Below are 26,157 nucleotides of genomic sequence, written 5' to 3' on the forward strand. Positions count from 1 at the left end.
TTTGTCAAGGGCAAAAGTGCTACACAGAGCTGCAATCAAGCGATACATGTCAAAAAAATACCTCAAATTGACAAGACAATGCAGTGGTGCACTAGTGCAAAAAAGTGTTGTACACCGCTGCAATCACATAATACATAACAAGACATATACTGTGTAACACAACAAGGTAATGCATTAGTGCACTAGTGCAAAAAAAGTGCTGAACCCAACTACAATCACACAATGCAATAAAAGATGACTAAATACTTGATTCTCTAGACAATGCTGTGGTGCATACATGCAAAAGGTGCTGCACACAGCTGCAATCAGTCAGTAAGCAATACATGACCAGCATGATCAATGTAATTCAAAAGTGAAGTGAAGATGGAGGTTTCAGTTTTTCTGAATTTTGTTGAACTTGTCAGTGTTGGAATCTACAAGCCAAAAGGGGAAGCGTGTGTGACACTTAAACAAATTTTGGGTGAAGTATCACTTTAAAAGACCTTATTGCCAGTATGCCCACTACAGGAACTGTGAATGGCGTATTTATTTACTTTCATGATTTCATTTAAGTCTGGTCTGCACTGCAGTCGGCACGCCGGTGTCTGCTCCCTGTTCCCTAACACGCTTAACTCTGCCAGTCTACTCTGCACTGCATCACCCACACAAGTTTATACACTGGTCTTGATTTATGTTTGAGTTTTTTCAGAGGACCAAATATTCTGAAAATTACCCTAAAGAGTCCCCCAGCTCCAGTCTGGCTGGTAAACCTCATTAAACTGTTATTTGGTTGGTGGGGAGGAGGCTGGCAGGGCGAAACATTAGCGGTTCCACTTCAGCAGAACCATAAAGCCAAGTCAATCAGCGATTTGACATGGCAGACCACCAAATGTATATTATTTCCTCCAGCCACAATATGCTGCTTGAGTAACACAATAAGCACACGGATGTTCTGGTAAATATACCTGACTGTAAATGAGGTAGCTAGTGTGTTAAGGAGGTGTGAGTGGAAGCAGCTGTCAGAGGTGATTCATGGTAGATGTGCTGGGATCACACTGGTTTCCAGTTTCTAGTTTGTTTTCACTTCTTTTATTCTGCTTTTCTGTCATTAAGGACCAAGAGGTCTGTATTTGATGCTGGTTGTATCATTTAAATTGATAGTGCTTTATTCACGCTTGACATGTGTTTGTGTTTGTGTCGCCAAATTTTTGTTTGTTTTCCTACTTTTCATAACAAATGTTATTGTCTCATAAAGTGGAAAAATATTCTTTCCAAAAAGTGTTAGCTGCTGATGTTTGCACTTGGTTGTAAAATGTTTCCAACCACTTTTTTTAATTATGGAAATTAATTTCTTTAAGAAACTGTGGTAACTGTTTTTATTACTCAACATAATTGTGTGTTGGACAGTAAAAGGCTAAGCTAACACATGTTGAACCATAATTTTTTATGTTTATTGCAAATTTAACAGTAGACCCAGATCTGTGACGCCTTTGCTCACCAGAAGACCACTTTTATTGGACTTGGGTAGTGTAACTATTTCTTTACAAACAACAGTTTATCCTCAGCACAGACAAGCTGTTTTGCCCTGACTCCAATTCTTATGCTAAGCCAAGCTAATTGCTTACTGTCTCCATCTCCATCCTTAAAGTGGACATATTATGCACATTTCTGGGTCAATATTTTATCATCTGGGGCTCTTCTGGAATATCTTTGCATGATTTACAGTTCAAAAAACTCCTTATTTAACTCACACTGATTCATTATGCAGCCCTTCAGTTCAGCCTCTGTCTGAAACAGGCCGTTTCAGCTCCTGCCTCTTTAAGGCCCCCCTCCCCATGAGCCCACTCTGTTCTGATTGGCCAGCTTATACAGAGTTTTTTAAACAAGTAGCCAGCTGCTGAGACTGCATTCACACCGGATAGGTTTTGTGTATGTCCCTGAACAAACGACCAAGTAGACAATCAGGATGTTTAGAGCCGAGCCAGGCTGACCAGTCCAAAACTTTAATGGATATGAATCATTAATAAAGGGTTAAATGTTTCACACATTTTGATAAGTCATCAGGTCTGCAGTTATAAATCGTTATAAGTCAAAGGGTTATAATAATTTATTATAACTGTAGTCATCAGATCTGCAGTTATATTTAATTAGTCATGATGAACATAATTAAAGTCTGCGGTTACAAATGTTAATAAATAGTTGTAGATGAATCTTCATCTGGATGCCCTGCAGCCCTTTTTTTCTTTATGTGCAAGAGTAGCAAGAATGTCATCGTATCCAAGGTCAACATAAAACTTCATTAGCTGAGTTCTTTCCATTATATGGTGGCTGTGTGCATCTGAAGTTGGCAGGCTGATACATATGAATTTATAGTAAATTATCTTCACCCAAAATCCATATCTTGATCTTGAGCGCCTAATATAATAACTTGTTCAAATAAGTGTCAAAATATTGATAGAAAATTCTTAAACCACTCCTGCTGCATAATTTACTTCTTTGCTGTCCATCAGTATGTTCCAAACACAAAATGTGGCTAAAAACACTGCTTCTGTGCTCGTCCTCATACATGATCTTTCATGTTCACAACCAGGCCTGCGCAATGTTTTGCGCACACTACAATGCCTGCCTCCTGCATTTTTGTTTTTCATAAGGCCTTCTCCATCATAACTCTTCTTATACAAAGAAATTCTCCCCTTATGACTTTTGAAAGTCTGTGCAACATGGCAGCTCTAGAAAAGCGTTGTTGCTTCTTAGTTTTCTCAGGGCTGACAGTCTATAAAAAAAATCCCCTTAAAATTTTCTTTATTTTTTTATTAATGTTTTGACTTTAGTGTCTAAGAAAGGGCCCCTTTGAAAATGAGAGTCCTTAGTTCACCTCAACAAGTTGATCGTCATAATTTGAAATAACAAAATAAAGAGGATCCAAATACATAAAGTGCATTGTGTGCAGATGTTTTCTAACATTTGCTTCAGAGGAATTTTCCTTAAAGGGCAGTTTCAACATTGTATTAATTGCTGTTGAAAGCATTCTACTGATTAGGAACACAGTTCATCCTGTCCTGCAATCAAAGAAACTACACCTGACTGAGATCTGGGCATTATTTCTTCTCCAGCTGTTTGATGTGTCTGCAGATGACTGACAGGGATGAGTGTGTGCATGTAGTTGTTGTGTTGAAGGTGAAGAGGTTGCTGACTGGCAGACGTTTAATGATTCTTCTGGTTGGCACTCCTTCCCCTGGGAGGCTCTTTATGGCTTCATGCTCTTCATTTATAAGCAAGCCAAGCGCTAAAGATGCAAAAACCCTGATGACACACACACTTCTGCATACATGTGTGTCCCTACTGAATGTGGGTGCGTTGTCAGACTTAAAGGCTATTCAAGTGGAAATTATTATTTTGAGTGTTTGAAACCTGATGAGAGAAAGACCTCCGTATTGCCCTGATGCCCTAGAGCAGCATCGGCGTTTCCACTGCCAGACAGATCTTTTCTTAAACCACCTTAAGATCCCCAGCCAGCATATACACACCTAATCATTTAGCTAAAGCCATGGGAATCCAGCCACAAATACACACCCACACACAGCGAAATGATGATAGAGATGTGTGCTGAGGTGACAGCTGACACTGTAGTGGCTGATGTCATGTTGGTGGAAAGAAAGTCTTTATTATTTTTCTTAAAAAAAGATAAGTGGTTACAGTGATGTTTACTCAAGTGTTGTCCAAAATGAGATTTCCTCTAGGTTGTGAGAATTGTTTGGTTGACGGTGTTGCATCATTTTCTAATCCACAGTGGTGGAAAGTAACTAAGTACATTTATTCTGTGACAGAAAGCAGGTAAGGAAAGGAGCAGCATAGCCCTTTACCACCTAGAAGTAAAGGAAAGGAAGGTGGGGAAGGAGAGGAGATAAATGAGACACACCTGTGAGACGGGGGAAGGGGAAAAACTAACAAAAGCAACATGGAGGAGAACAGAGAGGAGTGAGAGTGACAAAAAGAGGACATAATTAGAAGACTTAATCCAGTTTTTGGACAACCTACCTCACCTACCTAACCAAAAGAACCGGCTGGATTTTCCTGGATCACGCTGAACAACCATGGGCTGAGGAAATGTGCTGATTCCTGTAGCGGATTTGGGATGAAAGTTGGTCTGTCTTCCCTCTGATCTGCTCGGAAGCTGTTCCTTGCCTGGGTTGGATTTCCAGAAAGTGAAGTTAAGTGCTAAGTCTCCCTGCCTGTAACTCTCCAGGCGTCTCCTTACCCTGCTCACCTCTTTGGTCAGCCATCCAGCCCCCCCCCCAAAACCACACACACACACACACACACACACACACACACACAGTCATGTTTCCATCACTTCAGAGGATATTACATTGACTTACATTCATTTCCTGGAGACTTATCCTAACCGTAACCATAACCACCACATGCCTCACCCTAACCTGAATATAACCCTGAATTTAATTTAACTTTAAACCAAGTCTTCACCCTAAAATTAATGATTTATGTTGAGGGGAATTGCTTTTGTCTTCATGAGGGAGGCGAGTCCCCACAACATGACTGTGTAAACAGATTTATGTTCCCACAACATGAGGAATACCTGGACCACACACACACACACACACACACACACACAAAGGTTGCACCATTGAACTGAATACTACTGACTTTAACCCATTCACATTCATTCACACTCACAACTCATAACAATCTCTATAATGGAAACTATTTAGGGGACTGTGGATTTTGCATTTGACTTTTTTTGACTAAACAATTTGATCGAGTAAAATGAACTGAAAAAGATTTGGGAGTGTGAAAGAAAGACTTTGAGTTAAAATTACACCATTATTTGATTTGAGTGATTGTTTCAACTATTATTTGGTTTCAATAACATTTAATTAATGAGGAAGATGAATTGTTGAATTGTGTTTTTTTTCTAATGTGGTATACTTTTGTAGCAAGTGTAATAAGCTGTCTGGGTTATCTCTCTAAATTGCTCATGTGTATATATAATTTTTTTCTAAAAAGTGACAGGATTGGCATTTTGATTATACTCCTGTCTGGCGCCCAACACTTACTTTGAGTAAATATTTTACTTTAGTACACTTTTGAGGTACTCCTACTTTACTAGTATTTCCATTTGATGCTACTTTATACTTCCACTCCACTACATTTCAGACCAAAATATTGTACTTTCTACTCCACTCTACATTTATTTGACATCTTTAGTTACTTTTCAGATGAAGATTTGACATAATGGATAATATAACAAGCTTTTAAAATATAACACATCGTTGAAGATAAAACCAGTGGTTTCCAACCCTTTTGGCTTTTGACGTTTTACAAAAAGCAGTGTGTAGTTGGGGTCACATTTCAGATGTCTGTGAGTTGTTAATGGCTCCACTAAATCATGATTTTTCCTTCTAAACTTCTCACATGGTTTCATTTCATAAATGTTCAAATGATCCAATATTTCACCAAAAATCAAAGATCAGAGAAAAAGACCAAAAACTGAAAACAGATTTGTGTATCAGAACTTTGTTTTTTCTTCTTTCCTCTCCCATTAATCATCTCATCACCCCTCAGATTTATCTGGTGACCCTTTGGAGGGGCCCGACCCCTAGGTTGGGAACCACTGGACTAAAGTAGCAAACTGTATGTAAAGTAGTTCAAACTAGCTTCACCTGCAGCAGCTACAACAGTAACATGCTGCTTACACACTGATGCTTCAGTATTAATAATATAATGATGTCATATATAATAATATATCAGTCAGGGACACCAAACCAATACTTTTACTGCAATACATTAACTACATATTGCTGCTAATACTTATGTACTTTTATACTTATGTATAGTAGGATTTTTCATCATGCAGGACTTTTAATTGTAGCAGAGTATTTTTACATTGCTGTATTGGTACTTTTACTTAAGTAATGGATCTGAATACTTCTTCCACCACTGCTAATCCAAGACTTCTTGAATAAGGAACAGAACATTATAGTTTTTCTCTTGGTGACAGTTAGTTTTGATTTCCACATTGAAAATTCAGAACTTCAAGCTTGAAGCGTCCCACGTCTCACAACCATGGATGTATTATACATCCATGCTCACAACGCCAAATGCAAACAATCCATATGGTTGACCGTGACAAACTGTATCTCTCTAGCTAGCTAGCCATAGCTCTCTTTATAGCTAGTTAACTAGCTTGCAACATTTACAATGGATTTAGACATCACTCTACATAAATAATCAGTCTTATTTTATTTAAAGTGTTTTTAAGCAAGAGAAATGATTATATGGCCTTAAGTTGATTACTTTTGATTGATGGTGTTGACCTCCATGTTCACTTCTGTGCATACTGCCATTGAGTAACGTCAGAGCATTTGTTTTTCAGTGATGTTGGGGTGCATGAAATGGGCCCGGGTTTCCAAGTCAAAGCTCCGACTTAAAGATCCTCTCAATCGTCCTTTTTCAAATAGTAGGTTGGATATTTTCAAGTTCTGAGGTGTCTGGAGAGCAGCATTATGACACCATGTTTTTTGGGGGGCTTTTTTGTAAGAAAAATACAGTAGTAGTGAGGTACACAAAAAATAACATAATAAGAAGATTTAATGCTTAATAGTAAGGAGAAACTAATTAATTGAGAGAAAATTTGGTTCTGGTTCCTGAACTCTTTCTCGACTTGCAGTAGCAAGCCAGTGGGAGAGATGAAAAGTGCATTTGAGGGCGAAAACTAATACTTGAATGAGGTTAAAGTCTTTTTCCAGTGAAATTATCTCTCATTTGATAAACCATCAAGTTAATGTGTCACATTTAATGACCTATAATTAAATGATGGAGGTTTGAATGAACTGGAAAATGTTGTGATTAGCAATTTTCCATTTAATGTCTCTAAGCCATTTACCGACCCTGTCAGTGTCCGCTGTCATGGCTCACAAATAATCCTGGATGCACCACTACAGTATATGGGATCCTATACTATACTTCAGGCCACTATCAGTTTTGTTCATCTTTGACATTATGCACATCATGTAATCTTATATTTGGTTGTGAAACATTTTGTTGTAAAACATTAGAACATTTTTGAGTACTCATCCTGCACCTGGTGATATATACGTAGATTTATCCAATCAAATGTGAATTTTGAATTGATTTGCATTTTATTTATTATTGGCATAATTAGAATAACTTTTAGATTTTCCCTACACAGATGCTACAGAGTTGATCAGAATAACTTTTTAGTTAGAGTCATCGCTCTAAAGATGGCAATGTCAGTCTGTCGGTCAGTCAGTCCACCAGACTGAAATATCTCAATGATTGAAGGGCCGCAACTAACGATTACTAACATTATTGGTTTAATCTGTTAATGCTTTTCTTGACTAATCAATTGGTCGTTTAGTCTATAAAATGTCTGAAGATGGTGAAAAATGTCAGTCACTATTTCCCAAAACCCAAGGTGACGTCCTCATCATAGGATAAAGAAACCAGAAAATCTACACATTAGAAAAGCTGGAACCAAAGAAACATTGATATTATTTTCTTTAAAAATAGCGATTATTGATTATCAAAATAGTCAGCGATTAATTTTTTGGTTGATTGAGTTGATTTATTGGTTGAATTAGTCGAGTAATTGTTGCAGCTCTAAATGATTGCCATGAAATTTTGTACAGACAGTCATGGTCCTCATAGATTTAATTCTTCTGACATTGGTGACTTTTCCTTTAGCACCACCATGAGGTTGACATTTGTGACTCTGAGTGAAATCAAAAACTATCTGATGTATTCCCATATCAACCTCAGTGTATTTGCATTTTAAGTGAAAGGTCTGACTCTACTGCTTTTGCTACCCTTAGTCCCTCAGGTAGTTTGTACCACATCCTACGAAGTCCTGATGGGTCAATCCAGAGCCAAGATATAATAGAAAAAATGCAGATTTTATAGTTTATTATTGCTTCTCACTCAGTCACTGCTTTACTAAAGTCAAACACCAAGCCATGTTTTGCCATACATCTTTATTAAAGTATACATTATGTACAATAATAAGTTATATATACAGTTACACTTTGGTTCTGTGATGAGACTGTGTGTGTTTCTACATGTTCTACTATACTGTATGTGCTACTGAGGTAAGTAATTCATGTTTTGGCTTCTGTATATCATCCTATCAGCATAGTGTATGTCAGACAAGATTCTGCCTGTCTGAAAACAGGGCTGGGGTCCATTTCATTTCAATTCAATCCAACAATTAGATTATTTACACAAGTCCAACAGCATAAAACATAATAAAAAAATAACTAGTTCAGCCTGTTTTGAATTGAATTGGAGTTGATGAAGACAACCCTGCACTAAAAAGGCAGATGATTTAAATGTGAGCGTTTTATTTGCCTTGACACAAGATGTTGAAGAATAAAAATATGAATGCATGCTTGATAAACATGCACATTAATTAATTTAAAGTGCCAGAGTCCAGCCCCGGTGTTTGCAATGTAAAGTGTGAATAGAAAAGCATCAGAAAAGGGAACTTGGCAGGAGATAGTGTGTTTGATTCTGTGCAGAGCGGTCATGGGACATTATGCTGACAACATCAGACATCAGATAAAGATCATTCCTATTCCCAAGAAACTAGATCAAAGCCAGTCTTGGCATTGCTTGTTAAAGTTGAACTTTAGAGCTTACTGCTGAGTCTTAAGGCTTAACCGCTCAAGAAACCAGGATCTTGACCTACAGCATTTTATCTGTTAACATAATCTTGATTATACATTTAAAATCACTATTGTCTTGACACAAAATTTAACTTGATGCTAATCTGAGCTACCTTCTACCTCTATACGTACAACCGACATCTGCTGTTTTACAGAAGTGGACAACTGCAACTACATATTGTTCTCATTTGCCATATTGGTCCCATAGGGGAGAGGGGAGCTCAAATCCTGTCTAAGCATGACTGAGCCAACCACAAAAACTGAGCAAGATCAGACATTATAGTATCACCGCAGTGCTGCTTCCACCACGACCGGCTGCATTCTTGCTCCGTTCACAGTGCAGCAACCCCGGGGGCAGTTAGTCATGCCCCTACCGTGGCATCTCTCCTTTTAATTCAGGATTTTACAGCTTTTCCACTGGGCTTTCAGTGGTTAAGTGGCCCTAAATGCTTAATTGGGTGCTGGAAATCACAGGCACTTTGCACCCGCTCTGTAAACCACAACACTTCAGCCTATTAGAGGCCCGGGGAGCCACACGCCAAATAATTAGGGCTGGCGGCAGCACTAGACCACAGCACTGGGGTAAAAGGGGAAGAAGAGGGGGAGAGGAAGAGTTATGAGGGGGTCACAGACTGGGTCACTGCTGAGGAAGTAGTTGCAGTAAGAGAGTGTGTCGGTCTGTGTGTGTGTGTGTGTGTGTGTGGAAGCCATGGAAAGTGGATTTACACGTGTGTTTGGGCATGCTGTGTTCAAGTGTGTATGGTTGGTTGAACTTTTCTATAAACCTCATCTGTTTGTGATGAGTGTTTCCACACTTCACACACACGTGTTAATCAAGAGACACATCTGAGTCGGGGTCAATCTTGACATGAAAAAGGATGTTGCAGAGATTTTGGTCACAAAAGTTGTTAATAAAAACCTGTACAATGTTTTAATTTAAAAAATAATAATACTGTTCCCTGTTTTTGACCAGGGTATTGTGTTTGCTGGTTATATCACAATTCAGCAAGAGGCACTGGGGCGTCCCCAAACACCCAAAGTTCACAAGCGGTGTTTACCGGAGGTAAGCTGAGATGAATGATGTTTTAGCATTTCCAGCTGGGCGTAATGATTGCATTTTTAGTAGGGAGCTGATGTCTGCTGTCTCCCCTGTATGATGACAGCATAGCCCAAGGCACAGTCATGAATGTTAACTGATGTTGCGGTCAAACTGGGTCGCTTTCTTTTCACAAACACAAACATCTAGCTATGTTAGCAGACCAGAGGGTTCAACAAGAGCACAACTAAGAAGGGATCTTGATTCTTGGTGCTGCCGGCCATTTCCAATTCAGCAAACTGTTGAAATATCCTTATCTTCTCACCACTTTTTTCAAACTCAAGCACTGCATGAAAGATTTTCTATCAAACCTTTTGAAAATAGACAGAAAAGCTGTTGCGTCCAGCGCACACTTCATCCACCTTTTTTTTGTTAAAATTCTCAACAATTTGAGAAAGACAAAAATCTAATAAAATAATTGTTATATTCTTGCAGAGGAAAAAATATCCAAACTAGCCAATTAGAGAATAATCTGAATCTGACGTGTTGGATTTTTGTCTTTCTCAAACTCTTTAGTACTTTAGAGACAGAAAATTAAGATCATACAAAATATTTTGGATTAGCTTCTTGACAGGGAAAACCCATGATAGGAAAAAAATAGGACTGTGTCCACAGAGGTCCACTGACATTCTTCATGTGATGGTGGTAATGCGTATACTGTATTATGTGCTGTCCTCCTTGTCAGAGCAGTATCTGTCCCAACATACATGTATACTCAGAAGTCTCTGCTCCACCACATATTTAGACACTGGCGCAGCGTTGGGAGGGAGATGGGAATGGGGACGTGCAGACCAACTGGCTGTGAAAACTGCTGATGCCCTGCCTCCCGCCCACTGCTGCCATCTCATTGCTGCCCAGCACGTCTGAGCAGAGCGACTCGACAGCGTCCAGCCTCTCGATCTGTACCAGGCGGGTCAGGAGGTCGGGGATGCTGTAGCCCGCCGTGCTCACCCTCTCAAAGAGCTGCAGGCCGTCGCTCATGCCACCGATCTCGTCACGCTTCAGGCCGAAACTCTCGGCCAAGTGTCTCCACGTCTTCACCACGGCCGCCTCGCTGCTGTAGGAGGAGCTCAGCATGCGGCTGGCCTTCTCCAAACAGTCAAAGGGAAGCTCTGTGGGGCTCAAGCCTTGAGAAGGACAAGAGGATCACACAAAGAGATATCAGGATTTAATTCAAAGTTCATTTTTTGTCCTTTGCTCACCCTTAAATGCACGGCAATTCATATTGATTCATGATTTTATTCAAGGATTTTAGCTAAAGCTGTTGGATTTTATACCCATCCAGCTGCTGTATTCTTATTTATATTTTTGTCTTTGTTCTATCTTAATCTACTTTGCTGCTGCAATGACCCAGTTTCCCTTCAATCATGTTTGGTTGTATTTTTTTTTTTTCAAAAAAAAGATGCATCTGTGGGCATAGGAAGTAAGTTATTTATCAAACAAAACATACATGCATGCACACACCTTCACTTCCTAAGTCATTTAGTCATGGATTAAGTCTGAATCTTGTTTACTTGTGGAAAAACAAGACAGTGGAGTGAGGTACTGACTTCTTTTCAATGCTGTTTCACTTCCTCAAGCAATTTTATTCAACACAGTTCATGAATAGAGAAAGAAGTGAAATGCCCCCACAGCACTGGCATAAATCAATTCCTGATTAAAAACCTTTGGTAAATTGGATATTTTCTCTTGTTTGAGAGAGACTTACCCTCTGTCACATTGCACGCTCTGGCATACAGATCCAGGATCTTTTTCCTTCGACTTTGTAGCATCTGTGTGGGGAAAAAGCACAGCACAGTTTGATTTCCAGATGATACTGAACTGAGTATCTGTTCATAATCATATTTTTTTACTGCAGTTAACATCTTTAAAGGTCCAATCTTCCTACCCCTGGGGTTTTATTGTTGTTGTTGATTGCGGTCACACTGCTGGCGATGTGGTTGACATTGCCGATGTGGTTGGGACTCTGGACGTTATTGGTTGGGTTGGCGGCAATGTTGGGGGTCCCGTTGCAGGCACGGTCGCGGTCCAAGAGGCCCAGAGAGAGCAGGCAGAGGTCAGGCTTGTTGCCCAGATTGACGAGGCACAGGTTGGGGTTGGGGTTATTGGTCTCAGCTGATCCCTGCTTCTCCAACGCCGCCTCCTCGTCGCTGTCCATGCTCCGGCTCAGCAGCTGCTCGTTCTCTGATGAGGCGTCATTTTCACTGCGCACACACATATATTTTGATGATATTCACATGTGCGCATATTCACTGGCACCACATAAAGCACTTAAAATGCACATGGTCTCTCGCCAAAAAGAGCTGATGCTGAACAGTGGTTCATCAAACGTTTGGTCGAGCTATTAGACAGACCTGAGCTAGATCCTCCGGTGGGATTACTGGCCGGTTTTTATTGCATACTATTTTCCATCACAATGTGATTTACTCAACATTTCAGTGTCCAAATCCACATAAAAATCCATTTTTAAAGGGCTTCAAATACTGCACTCAAGAACATCAATGCTCTAAATACACTGCATACTCAGTTTGATTTTTTTGTTAAAGGAATAGTTTAAAATTTTGGGAAATACACTTATTTGTTTTCTTGCCAAGTGTTAGACGAAAAGATTGATACCACTCTCACATAAATCTACAGCTAACAGCCTGTTAGCCTACCAGCACCTTTGAAGTGAACTTTTTAAGAGGTTATATCTCATATGTTCAATCTGTACAAAACCAGGAGTGTAAAAACAACTGTTTCAACACAGGGTTATGTGCACGACTCTTTATTAGCTGGGCGCGGTTCTGTGAGCTTTAGAGGTTCTTTTCCTTTTAAGTAGAGTTTATGTCACAAGAAAAGCTATATGCTTAGAAGAATGTTACAGGCAAGTTTAACATATTTGTGTTTCCTTTTTAAAGTAAAAAGTCTTCAACATGTCAGTAACAGCACAGATAAAAGCAAAGCAAACCAAAGAAACTACAAACTATGATGTAAATCCTATCTTTTACTGTTCTCACTGTATTCTGCTTTGCACACAATCATATACATGCATATGCTCTTACGCTGATCAGAATCCCACCACAGTGTATACTGCATACTGCATGCTGTTATACTACATAAAGGCGTGAATTACACACAGATGACTCGTGTCTGTCCAAACTTAACAGGACCTGTGACAAATGAAAATGAACTGGAAAAAGTATGCTGTTGTTGCTGTTGCCATAGCTGCTGATGTTTCTAAGCTGTTCCTGTGATTGACTGAAATAGCCCCGCATTTTACAACATGATACCATGTAATATCATTTTATTACTCGTCTTCTCCCTCTTCTGTGCCTGCGCTGGATTTTCTCGCAAAAGCACCTCATTGACAGAGATGCTCACAGAATGCCATTGTTTCACAGTCCCACGCTCTAATCCTGAACACACACACAAAATGGCATTGTTTCCCAGACATCTAACACCCACTCTGGCAGCTTAAGCAGTGAGTTAGCACATCTTTTGGCATGCTGCTATACCACACTGTTTACTGCTATTGATGCTGAGGAGTGTGTGCGCGCATGTTTATCTCATCTATTCTTTAATTTAAACCCCTTCCATATATTCAAACAGTGTATCAATCTAAGCATGTACGCTGCAGTCACTGAAACATCTGAGCACAATGGCTCTCTGTAGGTTTGCACTGTACGCTCTCATGTATTTCCACACTTCTCCCGCGCATTAGTGTCTGTTAGATGTATGCAGATAGACGAAGGTGAGGAAACTATCGTCCTTTTGTTGTCTGCCAGGATGTGCTTTCACCTGGTGGTGGTTTAGGTGAAGCCTGGAATAAATACCCCTATCCACCCTGACAGCTACCCCCCTCTGTCCGTCTCTCAGTGTTTACAAGGCTTCAGGGCTCATCTGTGCTACCTCACCCCCCACCTAAAAAATCTCACCCCTCTGCCTTTTCCAAAGCCACATAATGGCTTTCTGCTTCATTAAAAAGAAATGAAAAGAAAACAAAAAAAAAATCTCAAGCAAGCTTTTTTTTTTTTACATGCCTTACACACACACACACACATGCACACACAGAGAAACAGCAAAAAAGAAGAAAAAAAAGGCCAGCAGCAATGATACTACTACTGCAGTGACTTGTCCTGTGGTGGCTTAATTACATGCAGATGCTGAAAAAAATTACAAAAGGCTCTTTTTGTTGTGTAGAGTCTCTGTGACGCCACATACAAATGCACACAGACACACACACACTAAAAGATAAAGACGATAAATATTCTACTCATCACTGTGAACAATAGTGTATATGAAAAAGTGAGCTCGTCCTCACTAACAACAATAACAATAATTCTATCATTTTTACTTATAAATGTTTCCTGCAAAAGCTGCCTCAGTATATCACTTCAATTGAAAACCACTGCTCACCAGACCAGATCTCAGGACTGAAATACTGAACTTGGGAAGGCCGCCATCCACCACATTTGCACCTTATAAATGGAGTGAATTACAGCCAATTTTAAACTTTTAACCTCAAATGTGTTTGTATGTATGTGCTTTTGTTTATCTGGCTATGTTTGTGTTCTTTCTCTCTGTTGTACTCAGGTCTGTCTTGACCTCAGTGAGATTACCTGATTATATAAAGATCAGGATACCAGTCAAAGGTTTGGATACACCTTCCCATTCACTTCAATGAGAGAGTGTGTCCAAACTTTTGACTGGTACTGTATACATTATATTACCTGTAGAGTCATTACATGCAGTTATTCAGCATAACACACACATACACTGAAAAATAAGCACAAAATTAAAAGTGTATACAGTAATGTATACGGTAGTTGGTGTACATGCACACACATAACCTGAAGTTCATATAGTTCAAAGAAACATATTGAATATTATCAGGTGTTAAAATGATGGTGGATAAAGTCGATACTATGGTAAACATGTGGTGCAATCTGGAGAATTGTGAGGAAAACAAACTTTAGCAGCAGTGATATCAAAAGTTATTCTGCATTGATGTCAACAAAAAAAAGGGAAATTAATTCCCACAAAAAGTCAAGGCACACTGCTTCGTCAGGTCACAAAAGTTTAAAAGCCTTTATTATAGTGGCTACATGATAAAAACGAGACCAATGAGTATTCTGAATTTACCTTCTTGTGATCTCCACCATCTCAAGACTTAGTAACCTTTACCCTTCTAACCTCACCCATCACCTTTAACAACAAGCCCCCATAGTAATCATTAAAGGTTCATTTCCATGAATCATTTCAAATCTTGTTTTGAGCCTCTAAGATTTTGAGGCTATAGTGCTTGATGTAAATTGTTGCCCAATGATGCGTTTGATTCCTCTGCTGCAAAGAACACTAAGCTGTCTGGATGTAACCATAAACCACTGAGAATCTGTTACTCTGCTCTCATTTGTTCAGCTGAGGAGCAGCAGTGTGGTGCAGTTGCTTCAGTGAATCAGACATGTCTCTCACCTTTTCACCGTCTTCTGAGGAGGAGCTTTTAGTTTGTCAAACTCATCTTTCTCCGAGTAGATCACCACATTGTCTGAGGGAGAGAAAGAGAGGACATAGAGGTTTGTTTTTTTTTTCTGTTTCTTTCTTTCTCTCACACATGACAGAATACAGGAAACGCAGAGAGAAAAGTCAGTAGTCATGATTTAAAGTGAGACTGTGTCACTTTTGGCTGAACAGCGCCCACTGTGGTCATAAATGGCATTACATGATAATAAGACATTGAATTTCCCTTTTTCTCCTGACTCTTGAGGGTGATTTCTTCTTTCAAAAGTTGCATACTCTCATTTTAATTATCAGAAAATGTAGATGTCTTACGAAACTTTTCCAAAAAATCACATTTTGTGCAAGGAAGCAGCATGAAAAAAGCCACAATTCTAAATTTTATATGTTGAATGACGGACACTCGTGGTGGGTTAAAGTACAGTGAAGCAAAATTAAAGATATGAATTCAGAAAAGATCTCAAGATCAATGTTGTGGGCTCTTGTGTGATCTTTTTTCACTAAGCAAGGCCGCATTAAATCTACATTATATCATAGATGTTGGTATTAGTTAGAGTACACAAAGGAGAACAGATTCCTGAGGCTAAAAGGATGCGTAACGCAAATGTAGGAACGATGTATAAAATGCTTACAGTGACTATTATGTTAAATTACACTTACATCATGGACACTGATAGGGATAGACAGCGTAATGAGAGAATATCTAAGTGGAACAAATTCCAGTTGTGTGTGTGTGTGTGTGTGTGTGTTTGAGTTTAAGTGTCCGTATCTTTCATCTCACAGCCTTATTAAGTCAGTGTCTACATGAGTGACAGCTAGCTCCGGTAGAGCTCCAAGCAACGTGCTTCTCTCAAAATACCTTCTTACACACACACATACACACTCACAATAACCCAACATTAAGGAACAATGCAGAAATGTAGTTTCTCATCATACTCTAACTACTTAATCATGTTTTTTTAGTTATTATATTGTTAAGTTAGCAACCCAGTTGTACCACATAATGTGTCTGCCACCACAGATACAGTGGGTGTGGGTGTGTGGGTGTGTGTGTGGGTGTGTATGTGTGTTCTTGTCCACACCACATGTAAGTTGTTAGTCAGTCAGTCTGGAAGTGAAATTGAACAGAGCATCATTGTCAGGAGAAATGGCGCCTAAAGCAACGTATGGCTTTAGCTTTGGAAGCTTCACATTCCACCATGATGTACTCATCATACTGCAGGTCTGTCAGCCTACACACACACACACACACACACACACACACACACACACACACACAACTTAAGTGCACAAGCACACTCTTACATTTGCATACATCATGCCACAAAGCATAAAGATGCACATACATACTAGACCGAGCCAACGTTATACTAACATCTAGATGAGACTTAGTCACATTTAATGAGATATATTCAATATATACTTGACCTCTTTACTGCTTTGGTTGTCATTTTGCAGATCTTAATGTAAACAGAGTCCAAGTGTCCTATAATTCCTACAAAGATGCTGTTCCTGAGAATCCTCCACTCTGACTCTCAAGGAAACACTTTTTTGGGGTATGACATATCAACACAAAAAGATGTGTAATTTGCAACTGTATCAAAAAAATCATTATCAGCCGAGCCCTGAGCACTATAGGAAAGTGTTAGATAATGCTTTTTTAGATGTAGGCTTGTCCACAGATGGCACACAAGGTTTGGGTTTACCAAATAAACCAATCATGCAGTTACCGGAACAAAGATTACAAAGGATTTTGCTGCAAGATTGTGTTACTCTAATAGCTGCTGGGTGGTATCTGTTCATTCTACTACTGACTGTTGAGCATTGACACTGTGTCATTTGACAGTAGTTAAAGCTAAGGATAGTATAGCTAATTATAGTTTGAATTGTCACTATAATTACGCAGCTTTGTTTGTGTGTATTTCTAAGTTTGATTTGACTTCAGCTACAGTTTAAAGTGCATCTGTTGCATATTTTGGAGGCTATCCTTAAGAAACTGCAATGCGTGAGTGAAGTTTATGGAAACATGGTAATGATCAGTTAGCTGTTTATTTTTACAGATATGAAAACACTGAGAAGAGGAAGAAAAAACAGATGGACTGCACAGAAACAGATAATAATGTCGCTAAATTATTGTTTGTTCATGCTTTGCTTTGTTTCTGCATTTCATATTTTGTTCTAAATTGTGAGAAACTTTCGATATATCTATTTAATTACACAATAAATGTCTTACAGTATGTACTCAGTATGATCTAAATAAAGTAACAATGTAATTACAGCTACTTTTGTTCTCATATACTGCTGACTTCTATTGTTCAAGCTTGATTTCAGGGTGAAAACATTTTTTATTTGTATCCAACAATTTCATGTGTGGTCTCCTTGAAGATGAAAGTCATCAAAAATGTTCTTTTCCTTTATTTAGTCTGGAGCTCAAACTCTGACTTTTGCAGAATCATATTCATGTGTTTATCAAATTTAAATATCATAACTAATCTATCATAGATATCATATCATAACCAGCCTGTTTTAAAAACCTGGATAATTTATCCCAGTTTTGAAAAACCAGAATATGCTAGAAGAAATGAAAACACTGTGGCATGTAAACACCTTCTCCAGGTTTCTGATCATTGTCTGTAATGTTCGCAGGTGATTCTTTGAATCAAGTCATATATAATATAGTCAGAAAAAACGAAGAAATGATGAAAAGTCTGACAATGTTAAGAGAACAAATCAGATAAATTAATTTGTTGCACTTGTTCTCTGTTAATTGGACCACCCAGAAACAGACAAAAACTCAACTGTGTTCATCCTCAACTGCTGAAAAAGATTTAAATAGGATGGAGGCAGAGGCAGGATGTGGAGGAGTCAAAGACGTGCCCGTACACACGCATGTGATCAGAATCATGGATGAAATTAGCATCACGTATGCAAAGATATGACTAACAAATTACTTATGTTTCGTGTAAACAAATCACATCCAGAATATAATCAAAGCCAGGATACGAGTCTGCACGTCGACACGCTCACACACTGTTTATTGCTAGAGATTCCTAATTATGAAGCAAGAATTTAAGGCAGTTTCTGTGAGACACAAAACAGGAAGCCTTTAACGAGTGTAAATGCTCTGTAGGCTCATTAATTATTCAGCGTGTATGTGTGTGTGCATGTGTGTGTGTGTGTTTGTGTGTCTGGTCTCACCAGGGACATCCTTCTTGTCTTCCTGTTTGTTGGATTGAGCTTCAACTGCCTTTGCCACTTGTCCAGAGCAACATGCTGCAGACAGACACACAAACAAAATGTCATAAAACACAAATGACAACCTCTAAGATAAAAGTGTGTGTGTGTGTATGTGTGTGTGTGTGTGTGTGTGTGTGTGTGTGTGTGTCTCACCCTGGCCACTTGGTTTGGCCTTCAGGATGTAAAACATAATGATGAGGACGATGGCAATGGCCATAATGAAGATGGTTGACATGGCGATAATGAGAGCCGTTGCTAGGTGACCCTGTCCTGTGGAATCTGGAACATGGAGGAGTTTGATCATGTAAAGTAGCATTAATGATGTATGTATGTGTGAACAAACACAAGAGATAAAAAACTGATGGGAATTAGGACAGAGATGAAGCTCCTCTGTATATTTTTGCTTGTGCGTATGTGTGTGTACCTTTATGTGGATTAGGGAACACAGTTGTGCTGCCAGGATCAATCAGAGGTTTTTCTATTGGCCCGTTGGTTGGCATGCCTGTGAAAGACACACAAATATGTAGACACATACTTTCAGTCCTACAGTTGTTTTAGTAAAGATACATCTATTACAGGCAAATGGAGTACTAGTATTACAGTGATAACACACATTAGTACTTAGAGTTTCCAATTCACTGCACCTGAATGTCAGCTAGTAGATTAAAGGATACAATTTTTCAAGTCTCTCTTAAAACAAGACTAGCTCACCATTGGTTGGCCGACCAATGATGTAACTTCATCACTCAGTCACTCAGTCAGTCAGGGACAGACATTTATAAGGCTGGTCCCCCTGTTGCAGTCCAGTCAACAACAGTCAAGTGCCCATATGAACATTAAACAGGGTTTTTGCATGCTGTAATCATTCCTCCTGTTCAAATCCCTTCCAAATGCGTTTACAATTTAAGTGATGGGGGACAAAATCCACAGAGCTCGTTTTATGCAAAAATGTATTTAAAAGTTTAGCTGAAGCTAAAACTTTAGGAGTCTGTAACTCCTGAAGTCAGTCTTTTTAGTATAAAATTCTCTCTTGGTGTCTTGCCAGGTTATTCAACAGTTTTCCTGTTCAGCTGCAGTGCAAGTCTAGTAACACAAAGAGGGAATTTGGCACTGAAAAGACTAACTTTGAAAAATATCCACTTGATTTGACTAATTTGAACAGCTGAAGCTTCATATTAGCTTTAGATAAACTTTTAAATAATATTCAATTGAGCACCCGACTATTATTTTATGACCGACTTAAAAAATCGTGAACCTATCCTTTTAAAAACCCAGGATATTCTTGATATAAAATCAGTAAAAGTTTTTTGATTTGTTGTATGAATGAGCCATCACCACTTTCTGGTAGAGATTACAAAATTTTGCAGATTTGCACCAAAAAAAACTATCCAGTTTGAGTTATTTGTTACTGGCAGACTGCACGTCATGATTTTATGAGCAGTAACATTTCACAAACTCAATGAAGAACTCAAATGCAATAACAGCAGTTTGTTCTAAACTTTATCTCTCCCAGCTTCCTATTGCCCCCCCCCCCCCCCCCCCTCTGTGTCTCTTTCTGGAATATTCACCAACTGTTTTTCCTCTTTCCTAATGGAGCTGTAAACTCCTGGCAGCTCATAAATCAGCCCTTTTAATCAGTCTTTTATTTCACCCAGTTGATATACTGTAAACTTCTTTGGCATGTGCCTTGCCGCTTCCCGTGGTCTATGAGCCTCATGTCACCACACACACACACACTCACGCTCACACTCACACAAACACACGCACTCTCTCATACACACACATACACACACACACAACCGCCCTGTGGCTGCAGACATTAACTCAGGGTATGTGTTTACACTCCCTGGATAAGGATATGAGCCTGAACTGGAATTCTGTTTAGCGTCTTGCGGTTTTGTCTCTTAATAATGTCTCGCAGGCTCAACACACACTGCAAAATGACAAATCTGCAGGGCATTCTGGGTACTTGGGTCCAAACAAACAGACAGAGAGGAGCAGAACTACAGAGCAGTGTTGTTTATCTTTTTTTTTTTTTTTTTTTTTTAAATCAAAGCAGTTTTGTTTGAGGTGAGAATCGTGATACATCTGTGAGCAGAGATGAAGCGAAGGTTAACTGATAAATACCTCTGTGTGAAATTGTGATATCAAACCATATGTGTGATGTCTTCATGGGTACAGAAAGAAAAAAATGTGGTCTTACAGTCAGTATATGAAGTCTTTGTTGATAGTGAAATGGCAAATGCCGGCAAAAGTCAACAAAAATCAAAGTGAACGATGCCTACAGACTTATAACGTCTGTCGACCAAAGAGTAGCACCGGCACAAGCACTAACACGCTAATCATCTTTCTTTCTCATACCCACTGAAGTTTTAATTATCACACACACAGAGCTAGGCAGGAGCCAGGGTAATTTACAGATTACATGGCGAGTGTCAGCCTGTCTTCACCCTGAGTACGTAGAACTCCCTGCTTTCAGCTCCTTTTTTTGTTTTTACTACTGTGGGTGCAGTAAGTTCTCATCTAGAGGGGGATTAATTAAAATACGCCCGGCTTCACAGATAGGAAGAAATAGAGAATCATTGTTTTATATGTTATCTCTTATCAAATCTCATCAAACTTATTTCAGGAAATGATACTGCACTGGCTGTTTGCTTTGGCAAATCCTACATCACAAGTCATTGGCATTATCTGTGTTGTATCTCTGTTTCTGATTTATATAACACAGGAATGAGTCAACTAAATTACAATTGATTTAAGGAATAATTTGACATTTGGGTAAATATAGCCAACAGTTACTTGCTTGAAGACTTGTCGTCAGCTGGATTAAGCAAACCAGATACAACGTGTGAGCTTTAGAGGGGATTTTAATGATTTTGTTATGTTCGGCGGACAGAGCCAGGCTAGCTGTTTCCCCTGTTTCCAGTCTTTATGCTAAGCTAAGCTAACCGGCTGCTGGCTGTAGCTTCATATTTAGCATACACACAAGAGAGTGAGTGGTATCAATCCTCCTATATAAATTGCTGCAAGAAGCAAATAAGCATATTTCCCGAAATGTTGTGCTATTCCTTTAAAACAAGAAACTTGAATGTTGAAATCTGTCAACAGACAACAAATGCCAAATCTCATATGAAATGACTTGCCACACTTGCCATTTTTTGTGGCATTACATCATTAGTGGCGTTACATCTGGTCCCCATCCGTCCTTTTCAGAACAACCCATAGCAGCGTCATATACCACTTTCCAAAATAGGAGCTTATTATGCTGCTTTCCAAAACAAATCACTGTTAAAAATAATTATATTTTATGGTGCGAAAAGGCTGAGGTTAATGTCTGGTTAGGTTTAGGCACAAAAACCACTTGGTTAGGATTAGAGAAAGATCATGGTTTGGGTTAAAATAACCACTTGAAAGGTGGTTTCAACCTCCTTAAAGTTACGCAACCTTCATCATCATGGCAATTATAAACACCACGACAATCGTTGTTACGGTTGTACCGACTCGCGGTTGGAAATGGAAAGTCAGCTTACTAACTACCTAGACATCACCCCAACCTGCCTCCTCATAAGGAAGTCACCCTATATTGACATCATCTGAACTGCATTACCTCGCCAGGTCATAATTACCACAACCGCTAGATGGCGTAACCGTAATTATAGCTCGTTTTTGCCAATATGAATTTTAGACCTCTACAGTCATTTTTCTTGTGAGGACGGACTGTAAATTCTCTTATTTGCACTTCTTTCCAGCACCATTCAATCACTCATTTCTATGCCTGGGAGAAACAATTAGGGTGCTGTTGAAAAGCAAGTGTTTATTCACACACGCACACATGCACACACACACACACACACACACACACACACACACACACACATTTACTCGTGCTCCTACTTCACACCCTCTTCCCTGCAGGCCCGGGCTGCTTTGAGGGCTTTTCATCTTTTGAAACACGCTCATTAAATTTGACACAATAACAATAGCATTCATTTCCGGGCTCTTCAATTACACTCAAAGGGGGTTTTGAGCAATTATGGGCCCATAAATATCATTCCCAGATCAGTATGTATCTGTGTGGGTCAAAGACACTGTTCAGATTCTCATTTTTGGATCAATGTGATCTATTTGTCACATCTGGTCAAAGCCACAGAGGGCACAGAAGGACTGTGGAAATATTTTGCTCTAGCTCTGCAATAAATATTCATCTTGATGAGAAATGCCATTCCTTCAACTGTATTCCTTTCATTTTTTCCTTTCAAGATATAAAAAAGATGGGAAAGCTGCACTCTCATTACTCCAATGCATTTATTTCAACAAATGAAAATTTGTCAAACCTTCCTGTCAAGATACTGATGATGATGATTGATGATAGAAAATTGCTGGCATATGTAAAATTGCATTGGATTTCTGTTTATCTCATTACCGCTGGCAGATTATTTTCGCATATGGAGAGGAAGGTCAAGTTTTGAGACTCATTCCCAAAATAAATTATTTGATTTTGGACCATGATTAGTTGTCTATCTAATCCACCAATCAAATTCTAATTAACCGAAGTCTAATTTTCTTCTCATTTCCATGTTTTGTTTTTTTTTAACTGACAGGAGGCTAACAGAGATAAATGTGACTTATTAGCTGTACACGATGAACACATCGAGAAAGAGGTTATCATTTTCATTTTAAAACGGATGAATGTGAATTAGACGGTACAAATGCCATTTACATAGAAAAAATGTGCAGGGACTACACAGGTTAAAATAAGCCCTGAAGGAACTTAATTAAAATACAAGCAGGAGGAAATAAATAAAAATAGTATTAAGTACAGTAAAATGCTGAAGCTTAATTTCAAGAAATGTATTCAGATTTAACCTCCTTTTCATCCTCCTCACCAGAGGAGAAAATCATAAATTGTAACCCTTTTGCTATCTGCAGCTTTAAGTAAGTAATCGAACTTGCTAACATATCATATGGTAGCAATATTCCTGTGTGCATTAATGCAAATATAAAACCTGTGAAAATAGGAGAAATGTCTTTTTTTTGCTTTACTGGCATCCACTGGGGTTTTGAAAAGCACCTACAAACCGAATAACAAACGTTTCAATTCACCGGGGACGTACGTGAGAAAATCATACCGGAAAAGAACAGGAGTCATCACCTGACAACATTCATGCTTCATGTTGCAAGTGCACATGAAGAATGAACTGCTGAGCCCATAGTGAATGGGAAAAGCGGAGACACCCTCTGGTAAATATTATCGTCCAGAGATGTGGTCGCAGCAACAGTTGGCGCCATGCATGCGCACACACACACACACACACACACACACACAGATGCATGTACACACAGTGTCAGGTATGCAGAGTAATCAGTAAGGCAGTGAGGTTATGGATGAGCTGCCAAACACCCCTCAGGAGCCAGAAAAGTAGAGATCCAGAGAGGGGAGGGGGGTGTATGACTCCTTCGACGAGGCCCGCTGACAGGGGTGGACAGTGACTAGAGGGTCTGCCAGAACTCAGCACAACCTCTGACCTTTGATTGTTCCCTCAAACTAAGTCCAGGCTTTCTACATATGATACATCTGCTTCTGAGCAACCTGTCCCCTTTTATTTCCTTTCATTCGGACAGAAAGTTTTATCATGTTTGGTAGCTTTGAATCCAGTGGTCGGGTTAGGGTTTGGACAAAGAAAGCTGTGAAGGTACATGTTGGAAAAAGAAAAAGGGGGATTTTATAGTTGGAAAAATAAATAAATAAATAGAGGGTTTTGGAGGAAGTGAGCAGAAAATAAGCTGTGAAGAAGTTGTCCTTACATTCTTTGGTGTTGGGTGGTGCATTCTGACAGGAGTGGCAAACCATCCCATAGAGGTTCCTGGGTCTGTTCTCCAGCATGTAATACCTGTGAGACATAAAATACAAATCAGCAACTTGTTAGACGACATCATTACACTACGCTAGTCAAGGCTATGCTTACTGGTAACCTAACAGATATACTGTAACTCCTCTATTCTCCAAAAAGCCTTTTTTTTCTCATGTAGCTGCTTTCACCATGTAAACCAGGGCCTCCATCAGGATCTTTTCCTGCACCAGCCAGAAACCCTAATGAACCCCATTCTGTTCCTTGCACTGCCTTAAGAAAGGTAAAAACAGAAGAGCTTAAAGGGAAAGAGATGATTTTCAAATAAAAACTGTTTTTAACATTTCAAATGAAGCATGGCAGGTGTGTATAGGTATGTGGCCTCCCTACCTTCTAGACATGCTGCACCTACGCCATGCATAAATATGGGGAAGCAGCTGAGGTGAAAAGTTTGACACAGTGAAGAAATGTACATAATTGATGCCCTGAAGGCACCAAACATGGCTTGGTACAGACATCGCCCTGAGTCATAAAGCACCTATGAGAGGAACAGGGAGAGCGGGAGGCAACAAGGTGTTTCTCTGAATGAGCGGTGGTGGTATTAAATCATTTAGGCTTGAGAGCGTGTGCAGAATTTATATGAATATATACACAAAATGTATGCAGCGTGCAGATAATTAACTGACGCTCCCACATATCTGGTTATAGCCAGAGCGACTGGTTCAGTCTTGTGCTCGGATGCTCTGCAGCATCACAAGACCACAAGAATTTATTGGTGGATTTCTGAGGATTTTGGTGAACAGATACATGAGTAGACATCTGATTTGATTTTTTGCTTTTGATGGATTTTGGATTTCTGCCATTAGACATCAGTCATTGTCTTTTAACTACAAATAACAATGCAACAGTACAAATGTTTAACAGATTGTAACTGTTCCTGATCAAGAGGAGCAAACATTATCTGATTATTTCATGATTTATTCAACACTTCATCCTTTGAGTAAAATTTACTCACATATCATTTATCATATGTCACATATTGTTATATGCTGAAGATTTGCAATTATCTTCATCTTAAACCTTACAATCTTAGAGAATCTGTTTGTAGATGCATACTCTAGTATAAAGTTGTAATAAACCCTTACAAAAAAATTAGCTAAATATTTGAAAATGGATAGACAAAATATGCACTTTCTGCACCAGCTGCAGGCAGTACTGGATTAATTAGAGCCAAACAGTATCGTAACAAAAAAAGCAAGTAAACGTTGAGTACAATTAGTTGTACATTCAGATAAAGAGCACACAAATTATTAAATAAATAATAAAAATGATGCTCATCTTGATGAGCCCTTAAAAGTTGTACGTTATCCGTGAAATAATGTAATATTACATCACTATTTAAACTATCTTTTAAAAGATTTAACCAACTAATTATGTTTTTGTAAGACATAATTGATATCCATATGAACTCACTGCTTACTAACTGACTTATAAACATTACGTATTTTAAAGTGCTACTGAAGTTGTTTTGGGAAACGGGAACATCTCTGTCGCAACAGAGTCATTCTCGTTCTCCTTCAGGTCTTTTCCTCTACTGAGACACAGACTTCAAGTGAACTTTATAGCAACTGTTCAGGCCTGTTCTGTTCTGCGTCAAACATGTATGGACTCTGCTAACTGCAGCAGCGTATGACACCCACACAAACAGTACAGCCTATACAGTACAGATACGGAAACAAACATGACCGAACTCAGTATTCGCACGCTCATTCCTGTAGCAATCACGCTAATCAAAAGC

The 26,157-nt window shown here is 39.1% G+C and overlaps 1 protein-coding gene across 1 annotated transcript in view; it reads right to left on the reverse strand.

The window, feature by feature from the left end:
* Nucleotides 1-9,737: 9,737 nt before the first annotated feature.
* The window catches only part of edar (ectodysplasin A receptor), a 47,876-nt gene continuing 31,456 nt past the window's right edge, over nucleotides 9,738-26,157 (reverse strand). Inside the window, exons 7-14 of the mRNA XM_042425946.1 lie at nucleotides 24,316-24,401; nucleotides 18,935-19,012; nucleotides 18,664-18,789; nucleotides 18,472-18,546; nucleotides 15,232-15,304; nucleotides 11,666-11,981; nucleotides 11,486-11,549; nucleotides 9,738-10,904 (exon numbers count right to left, since the gene is read on the reverse strand). Of these exons, the coding sequence (XP_042281880.1) occupies nucleotides 10,519-10,904; nucleotides 11,486-11,549; nucleotides 11,666-11,981; nucleotides 15,232-15,304; nucleotides 18,472-18,546; nucleotides 18,664-18,789; nucleotides 18,935-19,012; nucleotides 24,316-24,401 (1,204 nt within the window). The 3' untranslated portion in view covers nucleotides 9,738-10,518. The remainder of the gene's footprint in view (nucleotides 10,905-11,485; nucleotides 11,550-11,665; nucleotides 11,982-15,231; nucleotides 15,305-18,471; nucleotides 18,547-18,663; nucleotides 18,790-18,934; nucleotides 19,013-24,315; nucleotides 24,402-26,157) is intronic.

This window comes from Thunnus maccoyii, chromosome 11 (assembly GCF_910596095.1).
Source record: "Thunnus maccoyii chromosome 11, fThuMac1.1, whole genome shotgun sequence".
NCBI classification, from domain to species: domain Eukaryota; kingdom Metazoa; phylum Chordata; class Actinopteri; order Scombriformes; family Scombridae; genus Thunnus; species Thunnus maccoyii.